This window comes from Odocoileus virginianus, unplaced genomic scaffold (genome assembly GCF_023699985.2).
Source record: "Odocoileus virginianus isolate 20LAN1187 ecotype Illinois unplaced genomic scaffold, Ovbor_1.2 Unplaced_Contig_16, whole genome shotgun sequence".
Taxonomy (NCBI): Eukaryota; Metazoa; Chordata; class Mammalia; order Artiodactyla; family Cervidae; genus Odocoileus; species Odocoileus virginianus.
The window spans coordinates 1,604,871-1,631,440 of NW_027224333.1; the positions used below are offsets into that span (position 1 = coordinate 1,604,871).

General features: G+C 46.8%; 1 protein-coding gene across 4 annotated transcripts in view; it reads right to left on the minus strand.

Moving 5' to 3' along the window:
• WWC3 (WWC family member 3) overlaps positions 1–26,570 on the minus strand; it is a 108,709-nt gene that overhangs the window by 14,971 nt on the left and 67,168 nt on the right. For all 4 annotated transcript variants that reach the window (XM_070464128.1, XM_070464127.1, XM_070464129.1 and 1 more), the window contains 8 exons: positions 24,207–24,280; positions 11,750–11,992; positions 10,672–10,761; positions 9,318–9,883; positions 3,319–3,439; positions 2,483–2,557; positions 1,620–1,706; positions 474–666 (listed from right to left, as the gene is read on the minus strand). In XM_070464128.1, the coding sequence (XP_070320229.1) occupies positions 474–666; positions 1,620–1,706; positions 2,483–2,557; positions 3,319–3,439; positions 9,318–9,883; positions 10,672–10,761; positions 11,750–11,992; positions 24,207–24,280 (1,449 nt within the window). The remainder of the gene's footprint in view (positions 1–473; positions 667–1,619; positions 1,707–2,482; positions 2,558–3,318; positions 3,440–9,317; positions 9,884–10,671; positions 10,762–11,749; positions 11,993–24,206; positions 24,281–26,570) is intronic.

The following is a 26,570-nucleotide window of genomic DNA, read 5'->3' on the forward strand; positions in this document are numbered from 1 at the left end:
GGCTGCCTAGGTAAAGATGGATAGCTGACCCACCCGGTTCCAAGGTTGCCAGATAAAATAATGCGCATCTGGGTGAACTGTCATTTCAAATAAACAGCAGATTTGTTTAAAAAATATCAATTCTGTCCCAAATATTACACAGGACATACTTATACTAAAAGGGATCCATAGTTTATTTGAAATTCAAATATAACTGACCATCCTATAGTTCTATCTGCCAAGGTTATCAGACCTATTTATTAGTTCCTGTGACTGAAGATGGGGATACTTCAGAAGCGGTTACTCAGACGTTTTACAAGTATTCGTTGAGATAATACACAAGTACAAAACAGTTGACAAGATAAGGGGTTTTATCACTGCTTTTTCTCCTCCCTACGACAGAGATCCTTTGACAGCAGGACAATTTATCAGCGCCCCACCACGGGACTCAGGCAGGCAGGGAGGGAAGAGGAGGAGGCAGGGATGGGCCGTACCAGCAGTTCCTCCTGCAGTTGTGGGTTCACGGAGCACACGTATAACTGAAGAGACTTCAACGTCACCATGCTTGAATGCACAGGGATTCTGAACACTTCATTAAATACCAGGGGGGCTTGCAATTCCAGAGCCTTCGAGCAGTAAGTATTTGGTGTGCTGGAGTCAAGCGGAGGCAGATAGACACGGATGTGTCTGCAACCGAGAGAGGGAGGAAAAAAGCAGATGGAGGCAGCATTTACTGACACAGCTGCATGGGACACTTGTGGACCACAGAAGCATGCAGATACGCCACCTTGTTTCACTGCCCATATGCAGAGTTCTACTGTCTTTTGGAGAAGATTCTTTTTGTCAACTAAGAGTAAGGCCAAAGAACTTACATGCCCCTGGAGATCAGGGGGAGAAAACCCAGTCACAAAGGGAAGACTTCCAGGTCAGTGGTTAGGACTTGAGAGGGACTCAAATGGACATTTTGCTTTCACCATCTTTGTGGGAAAAAATCTGGACAATCTCTCCATGGCCCCTTGGCTCCCTCCCCAAGCTATGCCTGCCGCACCAGGCTGTGCTCCCTGCCCTGTTCACCTCCGGCATGGAAGCCAGCACCCAGGAGACGCTCAAGCATCAGTGGATGCCGCAAACCCTCAGCCACCAAAAACCAGGCTGCTTCCAAGGGCTTTGCGAGGCCATTCTACAAACATGACTCACGGAAGGGGAGGGCGCCCACCCACCTGGGTAAGTGGGACTCCCCCTCCCACCCATCGGGCACCCATCTTCCCGCTATGGAAAACTCAAATTTTCTTCTCCCGGTTCCGGCACCTCATCTGGTCTCAAGAGCTGAGTACGGCTGTGTCACCACTAAGCCTTGTGACCAGGAGGGACATCTTAAGCTCAAAGGCTGCTGATGAAGGGCACACAGCCCTTTCTCATCATGGCCACACACATAACCAGGCTGGCTCCCTGAATGCCACCTGCTTCCAATAATAAACCAGCCTCTTCTTAAAACTTACAATCTTTTCTATTTCAGACAGACATGCCCTGGCATTTTATTCTGAATTCAGGTTCTAAAACAGTCTTTTCCCCTGCCCAAACAGTCAAGCAGTACAGGTCAGCCAGCGGTGCGGTGTGGAGGAGGGCCTGGGGGAGCTTACATTCTGCAGTCTTCCTTTACCATCAGCCCAGCAAAGTTCTTCAGTTGGAGCACGTTCACAAGGAGACACTCATTGGCCCTGTCAAGCCTGGAAAATAAAACACGAGTTCGCAGACTGCAAACTCTCTGAGGTGGACAAATCCTTCTGGTGCAACTACTGCAGTGGCCCCCACCCCACTCCCAGGAGACCAGTGCGAAGTCTGGGAACATTTCTTATTGTCACATCAAGTGGAGGTGGGGGGGGCACTGGATCTTGCTGCCACTGAACACTCCAGAGTGCACAGGATGGCCCCCAACCAAGGACCCAGTGCCAAGGTCATGAGCGCCAACACTGAGAAACACTCGGCTAGGATGAAAAGAGTGAGCAAAAGAAAGCTGCTGGGATGTAAACATCCTGCCTTGCTCCTCTGAGCACTGCTGGTTATCGTCTTGATAGAAACTGCAACTAGGGGACTTCCCTGGTGGTCCAGTGGCTAAGACTCCATGCTCTCAATGCAGGGGGCCTGGAGTTCAATCCCTGGTCAGGGAACTAGATTCCACATGCTGCAACCAAGAAGTTGCATGCCACAACTAAAGAAGCTGCATCCACAATGAAGACCTGTTGTAGTCAAATAAATAAAAATTAAAAAAAAAAAGAAAGTGTAACTAGAATCTCAAACACTTCGTGTTGCAAAGCACCCATCTCCCTGGGCTCCACAGGGTGACAGTCCCCAGCTCTGACTTGGTGTCAGAGGACAGCAATGGAGCTGCTTACACAGGTCCCTTCATCCCTCCGGGCCTGTGGGCGTAGCTCTGAGTTGGTAGGTGGGCCCCAATTTACCCATCATCTTCACGATTCACAGGGAAAGAGTTTTCTGTACTCACAGAAAGCCAACATAGATCTGGGGCCCCTCGTTACTGCAAGCATCTCCACGAACAGGCTCGTCAGCATCCTCACTCCTGAACACAATCAGAAAAGGACCCATTACTCCAATAGGACGTGGTTACTGCAGGCTCAGCAGAAACTCCCGCTAGGAGTGCTTCTTAGTGAGAGGGGCTTTATTAAGTGGGGACCGGAATAAATGTTCTAAAGTGAATGAAAGGGCATGGCAGGTCCCCAGGATCCATGACGCCATCGCCCAGGGTGCCTGCCGACCAAGTGGTATTTCTGAGAAAATAACTGCATACCTCTGAAGACCACATGTGATGTTTAGGACAAAGTTCAAAAACATGTCCTTTAAAACGCTACACAATAAATGAATGTGTACAGATACCCGAGGCAAAATAAATGATATCAAAGGTCTCAAACAAAATAAAGCCCAGAATCGTTCTGCCCTTGCAAAGTGATTCCTTGAGCTGAGGAAAGTGGGAGGGATGGAAAGGCATGGGCATCCATTTCAAGTAAATATCTTTTCTAGAAAAAAGCAGGTGTCTCTTGCACACTGATTCTCCTTTTCCAGCTCTACTGGGCTTGTTCCTTTCACTGCCCCCCACCCAGGGCTGGAGAGAGAGCAGTAGTCCTAGAAACAGGGAGCCAGGCCAGTCCCCAGACACCAACTAGGAGCAGAGGGGTTCCCTGGGAATGCTAAGAGCCCCCTCCTGGGTGGAGAGAAAGTAGAAGAGCTGCACCCACAGACACACACAGTGTCAAGCCAGATAGGTATGGGCAGGGCTGTCTTTTGGGAAGTGAGCCCAGGGAGGGGAGAAGGTCAGCTTCTAACCTTTTGTTGGGAGGTTCAAACACACCGCTGTCGCTGGCCAGGGAGTAATCAGACCGGGAGGTGGACATGTGGCACGGTCTCTGCTCCAGCCTCTGGGCGCTGTCTTCTCGAAGGGTCACTGCTGTAAGCAAGAGACATGGCAGGGCTCAGGAGGTGACAGTGCAGGAGGCCAGGTCACAGCACAGACAAAGGCACAAAGCGGCAGAGACAGGCCAGCATGCGCACAGATGTGTGCTTAACCACAGTCTGCTAGAGAACCTTCTGATAATGAAAACTGGAAGATACGGGCTTCCAGCTACTTCTTTAAAAGCTCTTTAAATGACCATAAATCTCCTTTCACCTCTTTAATGAGCACACAGGACAGAAGGTGGTGGGAAGGCCCTGGGCATGGTGGCACTCTGAGAGAGTATAGGGGGAGAGAGATCACTCAGGCATGAAGGACAGCAAGTTCTCTGAGAGTTGGGAGGGTCAGTGTTTCCTCTTTGATGCTGCCTGGTATTCACACTTCATACAAAAAATGTGGACTACACTGCTTCACGATCGGAAAACAGAATTTTTAAAAAAAATCATCAAAATCACCCCTAACAAAACGCAGTGACTTTCAAGTCAGAGGATATACAGATGCAACCCAGACTCGGCCTCTGTCATTGTCTCCATGGCCCCTTTTTCTCTCTGACTGCAGCATCCTCCTCAGCAGTCCTAAGTACAGACTGGCTTCCAGAAGGTTCTCCTGGGATTAGACAGTCTCGTTACTGAGCAGCTTTACTTTTGTGTCAGACCTACTTTAACCAAGAGCCACTGACATTCTCCCCTTTACCATTTCGTCAAATCCTTCTACTCCTTCCCTCATAGCACCAAGTGCCCTCTGCTGAATGTGACAATGGACACAAGAGCTTCCATGCTTTCGAGAGAGACACACGTGGTTAGAACACAGCCTTAAACCATGACGCCCCAACTGAGCCTCACTCTGACATCACAATGCCTCTTATCAATCACACAGGTCCCTCTGGCCTCTCTACTTTTCTTCAGGCATCTAAGCTCTAGAAATTGAAATTTTAGACATCTGTGCATCCCTAAGTTGAGGGAATTTCTCAACAAAATTTGGAATTTCTCAACAAAATTTCTCTCTCATTGTGATGAAGACAGACGAAGAGAGAAAGGAAATGAAAGGCTTAATCCTCAGTGATCATAAGCTTAGTGCATTCCCTCAGTCCACCAATGACCAACTCTCTTTTCAATCAAATTATTAATTCACAGAACAATTAAACCCAAACACATTCAGTGGGGTACAAAACAGATGTGGGTGTCTGTGGCTTTGGTCTCATGATGTTAACTGCAGATAAAAGCTGACCTCCCAAAGGTGTGTAGCACCCATCTTACGGGCCGCCGGCTCCACCTCAGTCAGAGGCAAAAACTGACTCGGTCCCAGGGTGGCTGGAGGTACCGACTCACACATCATAGATCACTAATCTCAAGTCCAGCTCTGCTCATCATCCCAGCCCCATGGAAGAAACCAAAGCCCCCAGGTCTGAACTGCAGATGGAAGCCCTCAGCTTGCTGGGTTGAACCCCAGCAAACACAGCTGCTCACTACTTCCATTCCCAGTTCTGCCACTTGGCCTTACACATCTTTAAGGAAGCAACACCATGAAACAATCCAGTCAAATTCCAGGCAACCTGGTAACATGACTCTGACAAAATTTCTCTCTCATTGTGATGAAGATGGACGAAGAGAGAAAGGAAATGAAAGGCTTAATCCTCAGTGATCACAAGCTTGGTGCATTCATGGAGCAACCGGATGCAGGAGTTGACAGAAGAAGGAAGTACAGTCGTCCTTTGCCCTGAGTGAGAAAAAAGCACATGGCAGACCCCACACTACACATCCCAACCATCTGCTCTCGGGCTTCAATGATGGGACAGTGGGGAGCAGCCAATGAAGTAAGGAATAAACAATCTTCTTCACATTTATTTTTAAAGCCCCTGAACTTTTCATCATGAAACACAGACTGACAGACACTGAGACCTAAGGACAACAATACCATTTGACAAAAAGTAAGAAAGTATAAGGAAAATCACATTGTGGGCAAAGCTGCCAGTTAACATACTAAAATAATGGAAGCATTAAAGTCTAGGGGGAAATGAAAGGAGGAAAAAAATACTTCAAGCTTTTAAGAAAGTTCTTACACCACTTTCATAGCCAGATGAATACCATTGAAATGACAATAACAAGAGTAACTGTTGAGCTACTTTAAAGGACAGCTACGAGCTATGCCCTTCCTGACCACGCCTTGACCATCCTAAATACATTGATTCACTGAATAAAGATGTGACACAGCCTGACCAGCAAGGCAAAGGCAAGTCCAAAGTGACTTACAGTGAACGTTTCTGTCGAGCCGCATGAAAAAAGAGATAAAAAAGCAGAAAGTGAAAGCACTGTAGAAGTTAAGCCAACAATTTTAAACAGGATAAAGAATGTAATAAAAACATCAATAAATAGATGAATAAAGTAAAAATATTTATGGATTTATATTAGCAAATACCAGTGGGAATGAAAATAGGAATGGATTTCAAAATCATGACACATCTGACTTTTAAAATTTGGGGAAGATAAAACTGTACTAAACATGTAAAAACTGTTGAAGATGACCATTTATTTTCCTCCTCCCCTGTCCCACCTTCGGTCTCCTCACACTGATTTAAAACCCAATGGGTGATTGTGAATTTTGTGTTACTAAAATTTTATCTTGTTAAAGGTTGCTTGAGTCAAACTTAAACACGTACTCTTATTAGACTGGAGACTACAGGGAACTACGTGACCTCGGGCATCATAAATGAGGGGCGGAGTTAATATAATGAGTATTGAGATCCTCACCAACTTTATGAAGCTGCCGATGACTCTAGGCTTGGGCATTCCCAAAGATCAAGGGAGGCCAGGACTCACCCATTGTCCATGCCTCAGGCTGCTTACCCAACCCAGCCCCTCATGGAGCACCCATCAGGATCCATTCATGGAGTCAAATACTTCTAGTTTGTAAGGGGTATTTGTAATTGGAGTGTGTGCTAAATTGCTTCAGTCATGTCTGACTCTGTGTGACCCTATGGACTGTAGCCTGCCAGGCTCCTCTGTCCATGGGATTCTCCAGGCAAGAATACTGGAGTGGGTTTCCATGCCCTCCTCCAAGGGGATCTTCCCGACCCAGGGATCGAACCTGTGTCTCTACAGTCTCCTGCATTGGCAGGCGGGGTCTTTACCACTAGCGCCACCTGTGAAGTGCTTATAATTTAAGTAATTTGTAATCTGAATAATTCTACTCAGAGTGTCATGTACGAATACACCACCAGATGGCAGTATCTGACCACGCCAGAAGCAAAGCCCTTGGTCTAAGAATTGTGAAGCATCATAACATCCATCACAAAGCGGAAAAGAAAAGCAAGTCAGGATCAGAAATTAAGTCAGCTCTTCTCTTTCCCACCCTATCTTTATCCTGGACCAAAGGGGGTGTTTGGCCTTGTATGGACTTTCTGCATACACAGACTGACACTCAACCTTTAAAGAAACGTTGATGGGTGTGTGGGTAGGTCCAACTCTTTGGACACATGCAAACCCCATGGACTGCATTCCATCAGGCTCCTCTTTCCATGGAATTATCCAGGCAAGAATACTGGAGGGGGTTGCCATTTCCTACTCCCGCGGATCTTCCCAACCCAGGGATCACTGTGCCACCGGAAGTAGGCGGGGAACACTGAGAAAAGTAAGCCCAAGCAACAACAGATGCACAACTTAGTCCTTATTTGTATTTTCTTTTTTGAATCACAGGAATAAACATGGAACACTGAACCTGTGATTATAATGAAGAACAAAGTGAATAAAGTTCCTCTGGACATGTGAATTACAGAAACGACGTATATGGGAATATGAAAGGTGTCTTTGCAAACAGAGGGGAAGACACCGAAATAAGAGATGCCAAAAAGCTCCAGGACTGCCTAAGAATATACTACATCTCTGGTTAAACACATAAATGTTACAAGTATATCTATATCTATATCTATATCTATCTATCTATATATATATATATATATCAGTCCTGAATATTCATTGGAAGGACTGATGCTGAAGCTGAAGCTCCAGTACTTTGGCCACCTGATTTGAAGAACTGACTCATCTGAAAAGACCCTGATGCTGGGAAAGATTGAAGGTGGGAGGAGAAGGGGACAACAGAGGATGAGATAGTTGGATGGCATCACCGACTCAATGGACATGAGTTTGAGCAGGCTCTGGCAGATGGTACTTGACAGGGACAGGGAAGCCTGTCGTGCTACAGTCTACAGGGTTGCAAAGAGTCAGACATGACTGAGCGGCTGAACTGAACTGAACCGAATAACTAGCACTGCTGTTGTTTAGTCACTAAGTCGTGTCCAACTCTTTTGTGACCCCACAGACTGTAGCCCACCAGGCTCCTCTGTCCATGGGATTTCCCAGGCAAGAATACTGGAATGGGTTGCTATTTCCTCCTCCAGGGGATCTTCCCGACCCAGGGATCAAACCCATGTCTCCTGCTTGGCAGGCAGATTCTTTACCGCTGAGCCACCAGGGAAGCCCAACATGGTTATACATAAAGAAGAACTGATGGATAACAGAATGGTGGTGAGTGGAAGAGTCCACAAAGATCACCTCATTTAAGGGCAACAAAGGTGAGACTTAGCCCCATTCAAAGATGCACTCGAGGTTACACAGCTAATGAGTCAACAGGACAGGGAACAGGGTTTGGGTCTAAGCTGCTAGTTTGAAGCCATTTCTACTACCTTGGGTTTGTACTCACGTTTTCTCTCTCTCCTTTGCTACTAAACACTTAACAGTATGGGACCAGCATTTCTCAGTCTTGGTACTACAGACACCTTGGCTGGATCATTCTTTGTAGAGGGGACCGTGCTGTGGGCTGAAGGATGTTGAGCAGTGCCGCTGGTCTCCACCCACCAGTAGTACCACCACCACCACCACCACCACCCCCACCACCAGCCCCTCAGCTATGACAACTGAAAATGTCTTAAGACATAGCCAAGTACCTCTAGGGGGCAAAAACACCCCTGGTTGAGATCCACTGTGCTCCACAAATTAGCTGCTGTTTGCCTGAATGGAATGTCTGAAAACAGTTTGGCCATGCAAATGGAAGTTAATTAAATGGGCGGCGGTTTTTGATCTTCTCCAAAAATGAAGTGGGTTCAAATCACTGGAGGCTAGCTCACAAAAGCACATGGGGTCAAGAGAGGGAGGGCTGAAGCCCAGGCTCAGCTTTGTGCACCATCCATCAGCCAGAATACCCTCTGAAACAGCAGACTGGTTTCCCACGTGGGCTACATGTTGACAAGCTGAACTGACAGCAACTAGACAGATGGAATTCTCATGGCTGCGTGTTTCCTGATCTGAACAGCATCAGACCTTGACTTGGTAGCAAGGAATGATGCTCACAGGTATGCCTTTTCACTTCCCCCATGACAGACAGTATAAGAACAAAGAATAAAGAGTGAAGTCATAGGGCCAAAGGAAGGAGAGATTTCCGGGGAGGCTGTAGCCTGACAGCAGCTCTTGTGCTGGTCTGAGGTGGGCACACTCAGAAATGCTCCATCTGGGCACACTCCCTGGGAACTTCACTGTGGCCCGAGTACTTCTTTATCAGGCTTCCAATGTGGAGGAACATGTGGTTCTTATCTTTATCTATAACAACTAACATTCTGAAAACTAGCAAAATACTGGGAAAGACTACTTTGTCAGTTTCCATGACATTTCAAGGACCAGGGACAAGACAAAAGCAAAAGCACGCAGGCAGAGTGGGCGTGCGGGCTTCCTCATCTGTCATCGAGGACCATCCATCGAGGGTCCTTCTAAGCTGAGTGCCCCTGAGGCCACAGCAGAGCAGCTGGCCTCCCTGCACATCGCTTCCTCAATGAGCTTGGACCCTTGCCTCCCGGCCCGGGGCACCCATGGGACTCATCGGTAGGTACCTGCAGCTGTGGGAGCCGTGGCCACTTGGGGTCCTCGCTCATGAGATCCTTCCCCGTCCCCGGGGCACCCATGCGGCGGCAGGGCTGCAGCACCCGGCAGGTCTTCGTCCCCCACAGTGGCGGCCTGAGCCCGCAGCCTGTCCAGGGCGCCCAGGCCTGCCACCTCAAAGCCATCACCGAGCTGGGCCAGGGGCGAGTCTCGCGAGGCCGGGAGGAAGGGCGTGTCCAGGGGCGAGCTGGGAGGGGACAGCGAGGACAGGGAGGACCGCGAGGACAGGGAGGCCAGAGACTGTGGTGTGTCCAGGGAGCGCCTCGGCTTGTGCAGGCCCGGGGGCCCCACGGTGTCCGCCAGGCCCACATCCCGGCCCAGGGAGTCGAAGGGCACGAGGTCAAAGCGCAGGAGCGGGCCGCCCTCGGTGTCAGGCTTGTCGTACTGTGGGAGCCCGTAGATGTCGGTGAAACTGACAGAGCTCAGTGAGCCCCGGCTGGAAGCCAGGGAGCCACGGCTGGAGGCCAGGGAGCCACGGCTGCTCCCCGAGGACACAGTCAGGGTGCTGGCAGAAAGGCTGAAAAGAGAAGAGCAGCCTGGAGCCCATGGCTGGAGCCCGCGTGACCCCATCCGAGGCCAGCCTCTGGGATGCTCCAGGAGCAAAACCCTGCCTCGTGCTCATCAACCCCACCTGTGAGCTGTTTAAGACACCCACTCCCCACCCTTGAGATTGTGACTATTTCCTTTGTTTCTCTGCATGTCAGTAGAGAACACAGGTTAACATCCAGGACTCTTGCCCGAGTTTAAGTTCCAGCTCAAACTCAAGACTAGCTGAAGGTCTCTTTTGGTCAAGGGCTTTTTGCCCTTTCTGAGCCACCCACTTTCATGGGTGGGGAGTGCTGTGAAGAGAACAGTTCCTGCCTCAAGGCACTCTTAGGAGGGGAACTGAGAAAATAATACACAGAAAGCCCTTAACACAATGCTTTCCAATACAGTTAAGTACTTGAAAACCAGATCTATTACTGAGCATCCACATCTTAAAGGTATTTGTGCCTTAAAGAGATAAAAATGTATGTGTGCATATATGTACATGAATATATACACTTTCTGATGCTGTGAGCTACAAAATCCTTGGGCAAATCTGATTTTAGATTTGTTATTCTGAAGTCCCACTTGGTTCTCCTCAGAGTCCTTGGATCATACATGATATGAGCAGCTCTTCTTCTTAAAAAATATCACGTATCCACTTTTCTGTCCTGTCTTTACAACCACTTCAGGATCGAAGTTCTGGGAGAGAAAACCAAGGTAAAGGGCATTGTGAAGCTCATGACCACATCATTACAATATGATAATCAAGTTACTCACCTTTGTAACTGGGACTGGAGATAGGACGTTAGGCGGGTGGCTTCTTCCAGCTGCATCAGGAGACAGTTTCTTTTTTCCTGAAGCAGAATCCTATAGGTACAAAAACAGTCCACTGGTGGATTTCAAAGATAGCAAGTATATTTTCCTAACAAGAAATGCAACTATTAGTTCCCCCGAACTGATTGAGGTTTGAATGATTAAATTCTAAAAAGCACATGTAGGTCATAAAAACCAAGATAACAGAGATGTGAGTTTTTTGCTTGAAAATGTACCACCAGCCCCCTGAACAGCGCCTGATACTCTGGGGAAGTGCAGCACATGGGTGGGTAGGTGGATGGCTAGATGGGTGGGTGGATGGATGGATGGATGGATTAGTGGATAGATGGGTGGATACAAAGATGGATAAATCAATGGGTGGGTAGCTGCATGGACGGATGGATACAGGGGTGGGAGGATGGACAGGCTGATAGATGGATGAGTGAACAGGCAGTTTGGATGGACAACAGTAGACAAGAAGATGGGCCTAAAGATGGGAGGATGGGTGTGCGTGGATGAACAGATGGATGGAGACTAGACTAGAAGATGGATACAAATGCCCAGCATGCGGTAATCTACTGGAATTCCTGGGAACAAATCAGTCCCTGTTTTTAAGCCCTCTTCCAGGCAAAACCATATGAAATTCTAACATCTACAGAATTCAAAGATCAAGCACAAAATAAAAAAGCCACTTCCCGAATGTGGGAGGTAGTTTTCTCTCTACTTTTTCCTATGGGGTGGGTCAGGACGACGACCTGAAAATACAGGGGTGGGGCACCCGGCACCTGCAGCAGGAGCAGGCAGAGTCTAACTCATGGGTTCCCCAGTCTTCTTCCCTCCTCCATCCCCTTCTCGACCATCTCCCACTTGTGAACAGGGACCAGGAGTCTTGGAGCCTTGAGCACAGCTGGCACCCCTGGAGGACGGGCAGGTGCATGCTCCATCCACCTTCCACCAGGCAATAGCTGCCAGAGGAATCAGTGACCACGTGCAGCTGTGCAATGTGGCTTTGCCAGCCGCTCCTCCAGTGCTACTTGCCCACCTTTCGGTGGCGCCCTGCATGGACGTGGCCCGGGCACGCTGGATCTCCTCCTCCAGGCGCCGCCGCTCCTCCTCCAGTCTCACCACGTCCTCCGCTGGTCGCCTCTGCTGGATGATGAGCTGTAGCTCCTGAAGCAGGGCCTCCTTCTCCTTGACGAGCTGCAGCCGGTCCCTGTCGGCCTCAGCCAGGCCCGGCCACGACTCGCTCTCCAGCTGGGCCAGCTGCTGCTGGATGTTCGAGACTCTGCAGGAGAGGGACATGGGAAGATCCATGAACTTGATGAAACACCCACGTCTTCACACAGTCTCAGCACTGTCACACAGATTCTAGAAACTCACTCTGACCAACAGCGGAATGACTGCACTGAGTCAACCTCACACGGCACAAATAAGGGATCTGGAAGTGAGGTGGAACAAACCCGATGTGGAAGCCCTTTGCATCATCTGCCCTGGCCTATGAGATTAGGGATGACAGAAAGGATGTTTATTGCAGGGCTTTCCAGGTGGCTCAGTGGTAAAGAACCCCCTGCCATTGCGGGAGACCTGGGTTTGATCCCTAGGGATTCAGAAGATTCCCTGGAGGAGTGCGTGGCAACCCACTCCAGTATTCTTGCCTGGAGAGTTTCATGGACAGAGGAGCCTGGTGGGCTAAAGTCCATGGGGTCGCAGAGTTGGACACAACTGAAGCAACTGAGCAAGCATGCATGTTTGTTTCAAAGAAGACCCCGATTCACCCACATGCCTGGCATTGCTTCCTATGTCTGCTGTTTTGGAACAAGACAGAGCCGGCTCATTTCTCTCGGCACCCTCTCCCTCATTAGTAGCTGAACACTGTGCTAGACGCATGAGAGATGCTTCCAGCCACCTGCCTTCTCTGTGCGCCTAGCTGCGGAGCCCACCTTGAGAAAACCCAGGAGAGAATCACACCCCTCACAGGATCCTCAAGTGTGCCAGAGGCCTCAACCATGAAGGACATTCAAAATGCCTGGCAGAGAGCAGGTACTCAACCAAAGCTAAATGCGTGAAATGGAAAATGAACATGCCAGCAAGTATATGAAAGAATGGGAGTCAAAGTCACGGTGAGCCTGCATGTGGCGCAGGGTGACCCTCAAGCTGCAGAAATACAGCCCTCGTCACCCCCACCCTGTGCACCCAAATGGCCCGCAGGCCCACCGGGCAGACAGACTAGTCTCCTGAGGTTGTGCTGAAGGCAGAGAAAGCGAAAGAGACGTGGCCTGTGTTTTGAGAGCATCCCTAAAGCAGGAGCACGATGTTCTAAGCCCTTTATGTTTATATGTGGTTCAAGATGAGGGTGGCTTCTGGGCAGAAAGAAGGATTTGCAGACCTGACCAGAAGCCAGCCCTGTGCCGGAAACAGGTTGGCACATGGGCCCAAAACTAAATCCAATGACTTCTCTGAGGTCACAGAGAGCTGTGAGGGCAGCTAAGTGGCAGGTGCACTCAGTCCTCTAGCCTCAAGACCGTGGTTCTCAAAGCAGGGTCCCTGAGTCAGCCTCAGCATCACCTGGGAGCTTGTTACAAATGCAAACTGCAGGTCCCACCCCAGATCTGCTGAACACCATGCTCTGTGGATGGAGTGGGGCAACCCGGGTTTTGACAAGCCCTCCTAGGTGCTTCTTGCCAAAAGTGTGACACCTGCTGCTTTTCAGGCACCCCAGCCTGGTCTGGAGAATGCAAACTGTCCTTGGAGCTCTTAGGGCTTCCATCAGGCAGGGACAGGATGATCCTCACTAAAATGAGAAAGGCAAGAGTGCTTCTGAGACTGTCCCATTTGGTGCTCAGGACACATGTCATGAATCAAAGCTGGTGTCCTCGCTGGGTCCAGACTTTAGAATCCATCTCAACACTGTGCTTCCTTGCAGATACTGACAGTCAACTGGCATTGGCCCATGTGTTAAGGTCTGTGGGATATCCTTGTACGAGTCTGAGCTGCTCCTGAACTAGACATGAGCATAGGACTAGTCAAACTGACAAAAGGATTGGCCAAGGCGCCTTCAAGTGAAGAAGCTGAAACTCCAACACTTTGGTCACCTGATGCGAAAAGCCAACTCACTGGAAAAGACCCTGCTGCTGGGAAAGATTGAGGGCAAGAGGAGAAGGGGATGACAGACAGAGGGTGAGATGGTTGGATGGCATCACTGATTCAATGGACGTGAGTTTGAGCAAGCTCCGGGAGATGGTGAAGGACAGGGAAGCCTGGTGTGCTACAGTCCATGGGGTCACAAAGAGTCAGACATGGCTGAGTGACTAAACAACAACCACCACCTTCTTCAAGCACCAAACCAATCAGAAAATCCAGTCATGAAAAGAAGAGTATACAAGTTATAGTTTAAATGCGCACATTTTACTCAAGCCCAGTTCCCCAAAAAGGTAAAGAAAATAGCTGAATGTCAGTAGCTTTATTAGGCAAATTCTTTTCTAACATAAGACCAATTTCCTGCAAATGTGTTAGAAAATGGTGCCAAACCATGTCACTGAAAAAACTAATGACAGATGCAGCTCAACAGGGTTAGGAATCCAACTGGGCTTAAGCATCTACCTCTCTCTAATTAGTGTAATTAAAATTTATGGCAGTCATATAACTGAAGCGCAAGGAAGCACTCCAAGCAGACCCATAAATTAGCACCAAATCAGACATTAGACTCAGCGAAATTTTTGGAACATTCTACTGTAGATCAAGCCAAGTCAAAGGTAAGGAATAAATATAAAAGAGATGTACAAAGAGCAAATCCATTGGGTCCTCATAATTTTTCATTTCAATGTATACAGGAAAACCTATTTGAGCCCAAGTAAAGTTAGCAGTATTACCTGGTCACATATACTAATAATTCTCATATTACAAGCACACATATTTTTAAAAGCACTCCTTTTGAGTTTTCTGAAGTTAACATGTGAGGAGATCAAGGTTCCATTTGCATTGGCCAGCTCCAGGTTGGCCACCACTGCATGGGGATTCAAGTTGCTGAGGGTGGGTGGAGATCCAATCCTAGATAATCCTGCTTTTTCCAGGAAAATCCCAAGTGACTCAGTCATGTCCGACTCTGCGGCCCCATGGACTGTAGCCGGCCAGACTCCTCTGTCCATGGGATTCTCCAGGCAAGAATGCTGAAGTGGGTTGCCATTTCCTTCTCCAGGGGATCTTCCAACCCAGGGATTGAACCCATGTCTCCTGCATTGCAGGCAGATTCTTTACCATCTGAGGCACCAGGAAAGCCCCCAAGTAATATCCACTATCAGAACAAAGAATAAGGGAAAAACTCAATTATGAGAGGAAAACGAGGCAAAGGGCAGATTTCAAAAGGTCAGCCCACTGTGAGTATAAAAGAAATAGTACAGTGGCCAGGATTAAACAGTAACAGAAACTAACTTTCCAGAGCTCACAAGAAAAAGGTGTATGGACGGACATATGGTGAGGGGTGCCTCCTGTAGCAGAAACAATTTGGGTGAAGCTGACTTAATGTAACCCACCTGGGAAGGTTGTTTGGGCTGTACTGAGCACTAGACGAGCACACTGTGCTTAAGAACAGAGGTTTATTGCTTTTTTTTTTAATAATTAAATTTCACAGCACTGCAAATCACTGCAGAGCTCCCTATGAATCTAGAGGAATACTGGCATATATTGTGTGTGTTAGTCGCTCAGTTGTGTTTGACTCTTTGCAACCCCATGGACTGTAGCCCACCAGGCTCCTCTATCCATGGAATTCTCCAGGCAAGAACACTGAAGTGGGTTGCCATTCCCTTCTCCAGGGGATCTTCCCGAACTACTGCAGGCAGATTCTTTACCGTCTGAGCCACAAGGGAAGCTGACTGGAATAGACTAGAAAGTGTAATTTTCTTTCTCTAGATCCATAATCTGGAGTTAGACATTTGGGGTCTGCTCTTAGCCAGGCTGAGAGAAGCATGTGTGTGTCTGTCTATACCGGGAATCAAGAATGCTAGAATTCCTTCTTGTACATTTCTTGTACAAGTGTTGTCTTGAATATTTGCCATGGAAGAGGCAGGGCGGCTTTACCTTTAAAACGATAAGCCTTGTCTACCATGCTGCTGGCCCAGAAAAGAACATCTGCAAGGAGGACCCTTCCTGTATTAGGGTTAATGGATCCAAGAGACCTTCTACCTCAGGCTAAATAACAAATGTATAGTTCTGATGTCCCTTCTATATCCACACCCAGTAGCTGATATGCAGTGTGGAATTGGAACCCCACTCTTGCAAGCACCATCATTCCAATTCCAGAAAATAAAAGGAAAACTGTTTCCAGAAAGGCTGTTTTCTACCATATTTTCTCAGTGGAATGAAATATAAGGAAACAAAGTGAGGTCATGATTAAAATTTGCAAAAAAAAGAAACTTTTCCAAGTCCTTTTTTTTTTTTTTTGACTGCACCGTGTGGCTTGTGGGATCTTAATTCCCAAACCAGGGATTGAACATGGGACCACAGCAGTGAGAGCACATAATCCTAACTACTGTACCGCCAGGGAGCTGCCCACGTTCATTTTCAAAGAGAATCAAGATCAACGTAAAACTAGTGACAGTTTGTTTTTCCCTGAGAGTCAGCTGAGTTTACTGATTTTTACTTTTGATAGGTAATCCCTTTTATAGCCTATATATATCCTCTCACAAATGCCTTTTAAAGGCTTTAAGACACACGTCCCTGTGCACAGAATAGTCAAGAAATGAAAGCAAGTCCTCAGTCAAGCATTCCGGTCTCATGTTTATCGTGTGATTTCTAAATTTCACCCCCTGAACAGGCCTAATGTAGACAGAAGTCAAATATGAATCATTTTTCCCTTACTATTTTTGCCCAAACACCTTTTCTGTTACAACCCAGGCACCATTAAACCATGAATTTCAAACCTGCATTTATGTGGCAGAAACTGCTCGGACCCTTACGGTTCATGTGGAAATCTTAAATGTGATTTTCATTTTTCAAAGAAGAAAATGCGCTTTTAATATTGCACAGTTTTGAGGCATATTTTACATATTCAGAGTAAAGTTCTGGGATCTACGATATAATTTTGCACATTCCTAAAATAATGCCACTTTCTGGAACAGAAATGGAACTCCAGGCCACCCACAGCCCTGACTCAGGGTGAGGGGACAGGATGGACCCAATGCCAGATTCTAGGACATGATGCCAGGTTAGAGTCTCGTGCCTTCAGAAGTCAATTACAGCTATAGACTTATTCTTCTTATGTTTTCTCTCTTTAGTTTTCTTTCTGCAAGTATCTATTTAAATGGAAAGCAGAAGTCTACCACAGTCTCATCTGAGATCTGAGTCATATGGACAGTGAAATCACTTTACCTCAATGAACTAAATATTGGTCAACTAGTATCCATTCAGCTCGACTCTTTATACTGGAAACTCATGGAGTCTGAATCTAGGCCGTGTGGCATAAGAAGGGCCTACGTTCCCTGGTGGGCTCATGGTTGGGAATCTGCCTGCCAAGGTAGGGGTTACGAGTTTGATCCCTGGTCCAGGAAGATCCCACATGCTGCGGAGCAACTAAGGCTGTGTGCTACAACTCCTGAGCCTGTGTACCTAGAGCCTATGCTCTGCAACAGGAGAAGCCACCAGGAGAAACCCATGCGCCATAACAAAGAGTAGCCCCCGCTCGCCACAACTAGAGAAAAAGTCCATGCAGCAATGAAGACCCAGTTCAGGCAAAAATAAATAATCTTTTAAAAATTAATCAAAAAAAAAAAAGACAGGCCTACAAATACCCCAACACCCCTCCCTGACCTCACATCTTGTCCCCTCTGAACAAACAGAGCTTCAGAATGACTTCTTTAAATGGAAAGCAGATGGTCTCCAGGTTTCTTTCTCTTGGCCTGTTTCCTTTGTCTCTCATGGCCGTGCCCCACTCCCAAACCCAGATACACGGTCACTGGAGAACTGAAGGGAAAATCCAAGGGACTGATCGAATTCAGCTGGAATCCTAACGCTCCATCAGCAACGGCACAGGACCCGTCCTGGCAACAAACACTGAGACACGGAGACACAGGCTGGGCCGAATGTTTTGTTCCTATCAGGGACAGCAAGTGTTTCTATGGAAACAGCTACAGTTTGTGCACAGTTCTGGAACAAGCACTCTTAGGTTAAAAATAAGGAGCCATCTGCGTCATCAGGATTGCTTCAAGAAGACTTGTTCCTCCAAACTAGCTTTGAAAAATTCTCTCAAGTTTTTAACCAATAGTATGAAAATATTCCTATCCTAAGGTCTGCCTTGGGAACCAAAGTGATGTTCCTGAAGGAAAAGGAAGAAAACAGTTGTTGGGATATATTTCACATGACCTAGAGGGCTTCCCAAGTGGTAAAGAATCCACCTGCCAATGCAGGAGATGCAAGAGACACAGGTTCGATCCCTGGGCTGGGAAGATTCCCTTGAAGGAGGAAATGGCAACCCACTCCAGTATCCTTGCCTGGAGAATCCCATGGACAGAGGAGCCTGGTGGGCTACAGTCCATGTGGTCGCCAAAGAGTCGGACACAACTGAGTAACTGAGCACATGACCCACGGTTGAAAACAAAACTAGTCACCATGACAGTGGTGGTCTGGTCTAGAAAATTCTCTAGAAATCATACCATTGTTTGGAATTATGAGTTTTGCTTCTATAAACTTCCTTTAAATCTGAAGAGACATGAAACCCCTCATTGTCGAGAACATTTATTGTCTTTTGATGATTTCCCAACTCTGAGAAAGAATCTCAAATCTAGATATACAAGGAAATACATCAAGGCATCAGTTTTTCCCCATTTAGAAGTGACAAAGCCCAGGAGGTTTTATAGAGGAGAAGGAAGCTAATCTTCATGGGATGCAGCCTGGCAACAAAAAGAATGCCTCAAGGATGTTTTTTTTTTTTTTTCTCAAGGATGTTTTTAAGCAGGTGAAGCTCCAATGAAAGCACCAAACTATCAAATACCAAGATCCACAGCCTAAGTGATCCTTGACCATAAAGCGAGCCTAAGAGAACTCTCTCTGGGGTTGTTCTCCCCTGCCCCCTAAGAAACTTGCAATTATATAACTCTCCACCCTGATCCCTGTGCCCCCTTGATTAAGAAAGCTCTTCCTCAACACGTGGGCAGCCGGAATTCCAACATCCCTCAGGGCCCAGCTCCAAAGCTGTTTTTTCCAACACCCAAGAGGAGGATTCATGACGGGGTGGTCCATGACCACAAGCCCTTCTGAATGACCACGAAAGCCCAGGAACCACAAGCTGAGCTGGGAGCGATGACGTGTCATGTGAACACAGTTTCTGAAATGAAGAGACCATGACCCGCCTCCATGAGATCCCGAAGGGCATGCATGTCTAAAGGCCCTTTCTTCTTGTAAATCCAGGGGAATTAGCCCAAGGCTCATACCAGGATGAGGGTTTTGGAGACATGAGCCAGGAGCAGAGCGGCTGACCTGGCGCTGACCTGGGTCCAAGAATTCCTTCCACCCGCCTGTTCATAGGGGTGAAGGCCAAAGAGTACGTGTGATCTAAGGGGACCCCTGTTTACTCTTTCAGTAAATATTCACCAGACACTTAGTTGTTGGAATTAGTCATGAGCTAACTGGACAAAAATTTCTGCCCTCATGAGGTTTCCATTCTTGCAGGGAAAAACAAACAATAAAAAAAGCAAACACATAAAGTATGGGCTTCCCAGGTGGTGCAAGTGGTAAAGAACCCACCTGCCAATGCAGAAGACACAAGAGATGCAGGTTCGATCCCTGGTTTGGGAAGATCCCCTGGAGGAGGGCATGGCAACCCACTCCAGTATTCTTGCCTGGAAAATCCCATGGACAGAGGAGCCTGGCAGGCTGCAGCCCATGGGGTCGCAAAGAGTTGGACATGACTGAAGAGACTTAACATGCACATGCATAAAGTATAGAGCAGGTTAGCTGGTCACATTGGCTGGGAGAATCAAGGTGATGGGGTGGTGGATGGGAGTGATCTTCTATTCAGAATGATGAGAAAAGTGTCTCTGACAGTGAACGGAAGGAGAGCAGAGGCCATGTGACCCATTGAGGCCACGCATCCCATCGCAGGCAGAGGAGACAGCGGGGGCCAAGGGTACTGTGTTAGTTGTCTTTCGTTTCTGTAACAAATGACCACAAACTTGGGAGGCTTACAAAAACACACATCATTACCTTACAGTCCCATCCAAGTACTAACCAGGCCCGACTCTGCTTAGCTTCCGAGATCAGACGAGATTGGGTGCATTCAGGGTGGTATGGTCATAGAACCTTACAGTTCCAGGTGACAGAAGTCAACAATGAGTGACAGGGTTGTGATTATTCGGGGGGGCTCAAGGGAAGAATCTATTTTGCAGCAGTTTCTCAGGGCTGCTCACTTTCCTTGGCTCACAGGCCTGCATCACTCTGAACTCTGCATCCATCCTCACATCTCCTTCTCTGCTTCTCCCTCTTCTAAGGATCCTTGGGATTACACTGAGCCTATCGAGGTAATCCCTGGTGGTTCAGATGATAAAGAATCTGCCTGCAATGTGGGAGACCTGGGTTCGATCCCTGGGTCGGGAAGATCCCCTGGAGAAGGGCGATGGCAACCCACTCCAGTATTCTTGCCTGAAGAATCCCATGGACAGAGAAGCCTGGTGAGCTACAGTCCATGGGGTTGCAAAGAGTCGGACATGACTGAGCGACTAAACAGCCACCATCAAGGTGATCCAGCATCATCTCCCCACCCCCAGATCTCTAACTTGAGGCCATCTGCAAAGCTCCTTCTGCCAAGGAAGGCAACAGAGCCACGGGTTCTGGGGATTAGGATGTAGATATCTCAGGGGGTCATTACTGTGCCAACCTCCAGCACTAAATCAGAAGTGTGCCTGACAGGTGTTAGGGCCAATGTGTAAGAGGAACACCGAGGGGGCCAGCATGGCTGGAACAGGCTAATGCCTTGAGTCAGTGGAAGACTTGCCCTTGGCTCTTGCCACATACAGTAGGGATTTCGAGCAAGATAAGAAGCCCAAGAGTCAGATTTCCTGAAGGCAGCAAGAAACTCTGGGCCATCTGAGTCTCTGCTGTGGGGACTGTCCTGGGTATTATGGGTTGTTAGGCAATATCCTTGGGCTCCCCACATGGGATGCCAGCAGTGCCCTCTCTCCAATTACAAGAACCAAAAATATCCCCTGGGGGGTCATCCCCATCCCTTAGGGGCTGATGGAATCTAACATGTTGTAAAAGGAGTGCTTGTCTGCAAAAACAATTCAGACTCGGCAATTTAAATAACTGAAAGTATGCTGATCTGCATCATCAGTACACCATTCCCTGCATCTTTCACCAGGGAAGGACGTGACAACTCACAGAATGTCTTTGTCCACGACTCCAAAAAAATGTACAAAGAATGCTGGTATTTAACCAGGATGAGGAGACACAGAAATCAGGGCTCTCCATTGCTACTGGTGGCAGGGTAAAGCATATAGGTCATTTTGGAAGACAATTCGGTGGGACCGATCAGAACTTCCAACATAAAGGTCTTTAGACCCATATGTTTCCTTGCTAAGTATCTGTCCAAGGAAAACAGGCATTCCTACAAGGCTGGGGCCTATACATAGACACGCGCTATTTCTGAAAAGAAAAAAACTGGAATCATCAAGATGTCCATCCAGAGAGGATGGTTATAATCATTAGAAAAGCTATGCATCATATACTAGATTTAACTACATTGAGTTTCATTTACTTAAATGTTTACATAAAACCTGGAAGGTTTCACACCAAATCATTAATGGTGGGAGGTAGGATTAGAGAGGAAGTTAAGATGGGAGGTCTCTATTGATTGCATCTTTGACAAAAACAATGTATTCATGTATTATTTATGTAATAAAAATAAGCAGGAAAACATACAGGGATATATATATGCTAAATCATGTCTGACTCTGTGACCCCATGGACTGTAGCCCACCAAGCTCCTCTGTCCATGAGATTCTCCAGGCAAGAATACTGGAGTGGGTAGCCATTCCCTCCTCCAGGGGATCTTCTCAACCTAGGGATCAAACCCAGGTCTCCTGCATTGCAGGAGGATTCTTTACTGTCTGAGTCACCAGGGAAGCTCTATATATATATATGCACAAATAAATGCAAGCATACATGTGTTACATGTGTACATAGACATACAAGCAGACTTGTACATGCTTCTGAACCCTGTGTGTCTATACATATATGCAGCGTGCATGCACGCAGGTGCACACACCACAGGTACTATCTGGGGTTATCTCCACCCCCAGGCAGACTCACTGAGGTCCTCACAATGTCTGTTAGCTGTGGGGGAGTTTATATGGCCTCACATAAACCATGCCACGTCTGTGAACAGGGCGGGTGCTGTTCAGAAGTAGTCTCCTCGCCGCCCCGCCCCTGGCAGCTTCTCTGCCCATGGCTGCGAAGGAAGCTGCTGGGGTCACCCATATGGAAATGAGGCAGATGTGGGCCTGCTGTGACAGCACAATCCTCCAGCACTAGTGACGTGGGGGCTGGAGGGTCCTCTGGTCTCTCCCCACTTGATGCCATTGGTGCCTCCCCTAGAGCTATGACAACTACTGACATCTGTAAATGTGGCCAGAAGCCCACCGGGGGTAGGGGGGTCCCACCATTGCACCCCTCCCTCACTCCCTGACCCAGTGGGAACCACTGTCCTAGTGGGGAAAGAACAATTGTGAGCCAACCTGGCATGTCCTTACAACGGATCTCAGATCTCTAAATGTGGCCAAGGCAGCTCAGAAAGGCATTTTGGAAAAGCCCCTACTTTCCTACAAAGGTCGAGGCACTGGGGACAGGACCTTCCTCTGCAACCGCGGTGCCTTTCCTAACAAGGTTCTGGTGGACCTGAGATACTCCTCCCCTTTAAAAGATACTGATGAAAGGGAACTCCATCAGTATCCTGAAGAATGTCCCCTCTGAAGTGTCCTCCCCTGAAGAATGCTCTTAAATCCTGGTCTTTCCGCCCAAATGTTATTATCTCGATATTTAAAAGATTACTCACTCTGTACCAACATCACCTCTAGAAAACCGAAATATCCCTTGCTATGGCTGGTAAATGTCACAGCCAAACAGTAACAATTATGTTAAGTGCAGCACCCATCAAGTTTCTGTGGCTTAATACAACACAGCAAATTCCAACACCCATACGGTGCAGCAGAAACATGCACAGAGCAGAGGACTACTGAGACAATATTCTCAATATTGAGACAACGTCTGACAAATGCCACCAGTGAGCTCCACAGGGCAGCTGCCTGAGGCCAGGGAAGTGGTCCACGGGGAAATGTAGTGCCCTCTTCGAGCATATCACTGCATCCTGCAGAGCAAGAGCCAGGAGGATCGGGCAGAGGGGCTCTGAGTGGAGGCTGGGTCATCTCCAGCCAGCCCTCCAGCGGGGAGTCAGATGATCTGCTTTGGAGGCTATTTTTACATTTGCTAAAAAGGCCATGAAGTGGATTTCCAGACATCCCTGAATGATACAGTATACCGAGCAAACCCAACTATTTAGCTTCCAGAATGGACGCCCTTGACCTGCTTGGCATTCACTCCTCTTCCTCCACTCCCCGGAGAGAAGTTCATATGTGACTAAAGAAACTTCTTGAAAAAGATAGGCACCATGGCTTTCCGAAGCCCAGATTTTGGAATAGCTTGGATTTAAGACTCTTTTCAGAAGGTATAAGAGAGAGTCACTAAGCCCATGGACCGTAACTACTAAGTCCATGCGCCACAACTAGAGAGAAGCCTGTGCACTGCCACTAAGACCCAACACAGCCGAATAAAACAAATTTAAACAAAACACTGCCTGCAAGGGTAACGGCCCACCTGGTGGTGCTGCCCCTGAACCCTGGCTGAGACCAAGATGGAGGGAGAGGCAGAGGGAAGGAGGAGGGAGAGATACATTTTGAAACACATGAACAAGGTCAAGTCTCAATTTGCAGAAGGCAGGTAACCTACAGCACAGGTTAACAGACACGATTGTGTTTCAGTTCTCTCCATCAGAATGACACAGATTAGGTACTGCTGTCACTCATTGACCTAATCCTTATTAAACTGTCTTTGAAACCAAGATACATGGCTTTTGCTGTTAATCTATGGAATGAGATGCCACATATATTAAAAAAAAAAAAAGTTATGCTTAAGCTGGTCTGAGGGACTGATGCTCAGTTAGAAGGCAGGGAAGGAGGGAGTTCTGAATTCCCTGAGAGGATAGAGAGAGCCCGAAAAGTCTCTATTTTTATTAAATCCTGTCTTTATAATTGTTTGCAATATTGAGAAGTTCCCATTTTAAATGCATGTGAAGTTTTGTCACGTGTTCAGAAGCTACACGTAAACCGTAATTCTATACTCTATCAGACATTGCTTTCTGGTAAGATGTGGATAAATCACACATTGAAACTCCATAAAACCTCTTCCCACAGGAGAAAGGAAATAAGGAGAAGGCAAAGTTTGAAAAAGGAGCTTCTTACCTCTTTCTGGCTTCCTCATACTGCCAGTTAAGCCTGACTCGATCCACAAGCCTTGTTTTATCATCAAAGACGAACTTTTTGGAACAGAAGGAAGATAAACGGGGGGGGGGGAGACATGTTAAAAACCCATTTTCAAAAAAGAAAATTCATCTAAACCTCCAGCAGCAATGAAGAATATTTTAATTCACCTTCCAACTTCCATTTTTCAAAAGTCTGGAAGGAAACACACCAATAACAGCTGCCACCTCTGGTCATCGGGAGTTGGGAATGGGACTGGTAAGACTTTGGTTGTTCCAACACTGGTGGATTTTTTTTTAAATAGTGGAAGTACACTTGTCTATTTTGTAATTCCCAACAGCAAATTAAGTTTGAAAAGAAATAGAGAATTCCTCAAAGTTGATGCAAAAGCAAAAAAATTCATCCCAACTTGTGTAGTACATGCACGCTGTGACGAAGCAAGCTGCCATTCTGGAGAGGTTCATACAGTAAGAAATAGAAGCTCTCAGTTCAACAATCTGTGACGAACTGAATCCTGCCAACTATCATTTAAGCCTGGAAGTGAACCCTTCCCAATCAAGCTTTCTGATGAGACTGCAACCCTAGCTAATACCTTGATTACAGTTTCCTGAGAGGCCCTGAAGCAGAAGATACAGCACAGTTTCCTGATCCACAGTACAAGTGTGAGATAATAAATGTGTGCTGTTTTCAAATGCTAGGTTTCAGGAGTGTTTTGTTATGCAGCAATAACTAACTAATACAGTTAAAGTCTTTTGATATATTTTTCAATAACAAGATGTAGTAGAAAGCACAGGGGTTTAGGGATCAGAGTTGCTGATTCAAACCCAGATCTGCCTCTCCCTGGCTATATAACCTTAGGTAACCTGGCACCTGGACCCCCTCAGCTGACAAAAGAGGATAGAAACGATGACTTAAATCGAAGTAACAGTCATGAAGCTGCCAACTCAGGGCCAGCCTCAGTAAACTCATAAATAATGACAATTTACTGCTCAAGTTATTATAGTAGCACAACCAGCCACTCCCCACCTGATGTTTTTTAGAAAGTCTTACCTAAATCATTACAGAACCTTCAATCTTACCTGTTTCTCTCAAACAAGGTAAGAGCCTATAAAAATTCTAATTCTAAACTTATATTAAGCAGCAATGAGTTATTCATGGAATTCAATACACATTGTACTTCTTTTCCTTTTCTCATACCAAAATCTTTAGGCAAAAATGCCAGACAGTTTTGACTTACAGATTCTTCTCTGTCTTAAACCTGGTCAAAAAATGTCCAAGTGTACTTTTGAGAAGAATGAGGGGAACACTGCAAATAGGCAGTTCAGGACATCCAGGACACAGAGGCATTATTTCCTATATGATATTCCCCTCAAAGAGGCACTATTTGTTGACATTTTAAAATATTAGTTAATTATTTAAAACCCACAGTTTTTTAGTCAATGGTTTTCCCTTCTTTTTGTTTCTTTTTATTTATTTACTTTTAGGAGGGCATTCTGCATTTCATTGATATTTCAACTTTACTTAGTGAGCCCTAAGAAAAAGAAGCCATACAAATTGGTTTTCCATTTGTAACAAATGAATGTAAAACTTCACTCAATGGCAGCACAACAGTAGTGTCTAAGTATTCACTGCCCTACTTCACATGATGGCTGCCAATTCTGCTTTGCTGGCTAACGCAAGGCTTCACTAATTATCAAAAGGGGCATTATGAAATTTTTCCAAGTCCCAAACAAAATTAATTTCAATTCAATTTCCTGACATTCTCTTAGAATAAGAAATAGCATCAAAGTATAACCCAAGGGTGACACAGCCACAAAGCTGCTGAAAATCACTGGTCTAAGCCAGAGCTCAGAGAACTACCACCCAAAGGATGAATGTGGCCCACCACCTCTTTATGTAAATACAGTTTTACTGGAACAAGCCCCACCCACCCATTCACAGATGACTATGGCAGAGACTGCACAGCCGGCAAGGTCTAAAACACTTATTATCGGGACCTTGGCAGAAAAAGTTAGCTGATCCATGCTGTAAAGAGTCCTACATCTGTCAAAAAAACAGCTGAACTCAACTCTCAAAAGGATTCTGCCTTTTAAAAAAATCTAATTTATGAAAAGAAAGGTAATAAGCCATTCAATTGCCTCCCAGGCCCCTCTGAACCTTCAAGATGCCTGGATGTAAAAAAAAAACATATTCTTTCTTCAAACTTAATGGCACAAAAGCCAAAACCCTTTTGAAGGGAAAGTGGAAAATTTAAACAAATGGGTGATGGCCACATGAAAGCAGCCGTTTTGTTGTCTCTCTGGGCATCTTCGGTTCTCCGCCCCCCGTCCCCCCACTGCCTGGTGA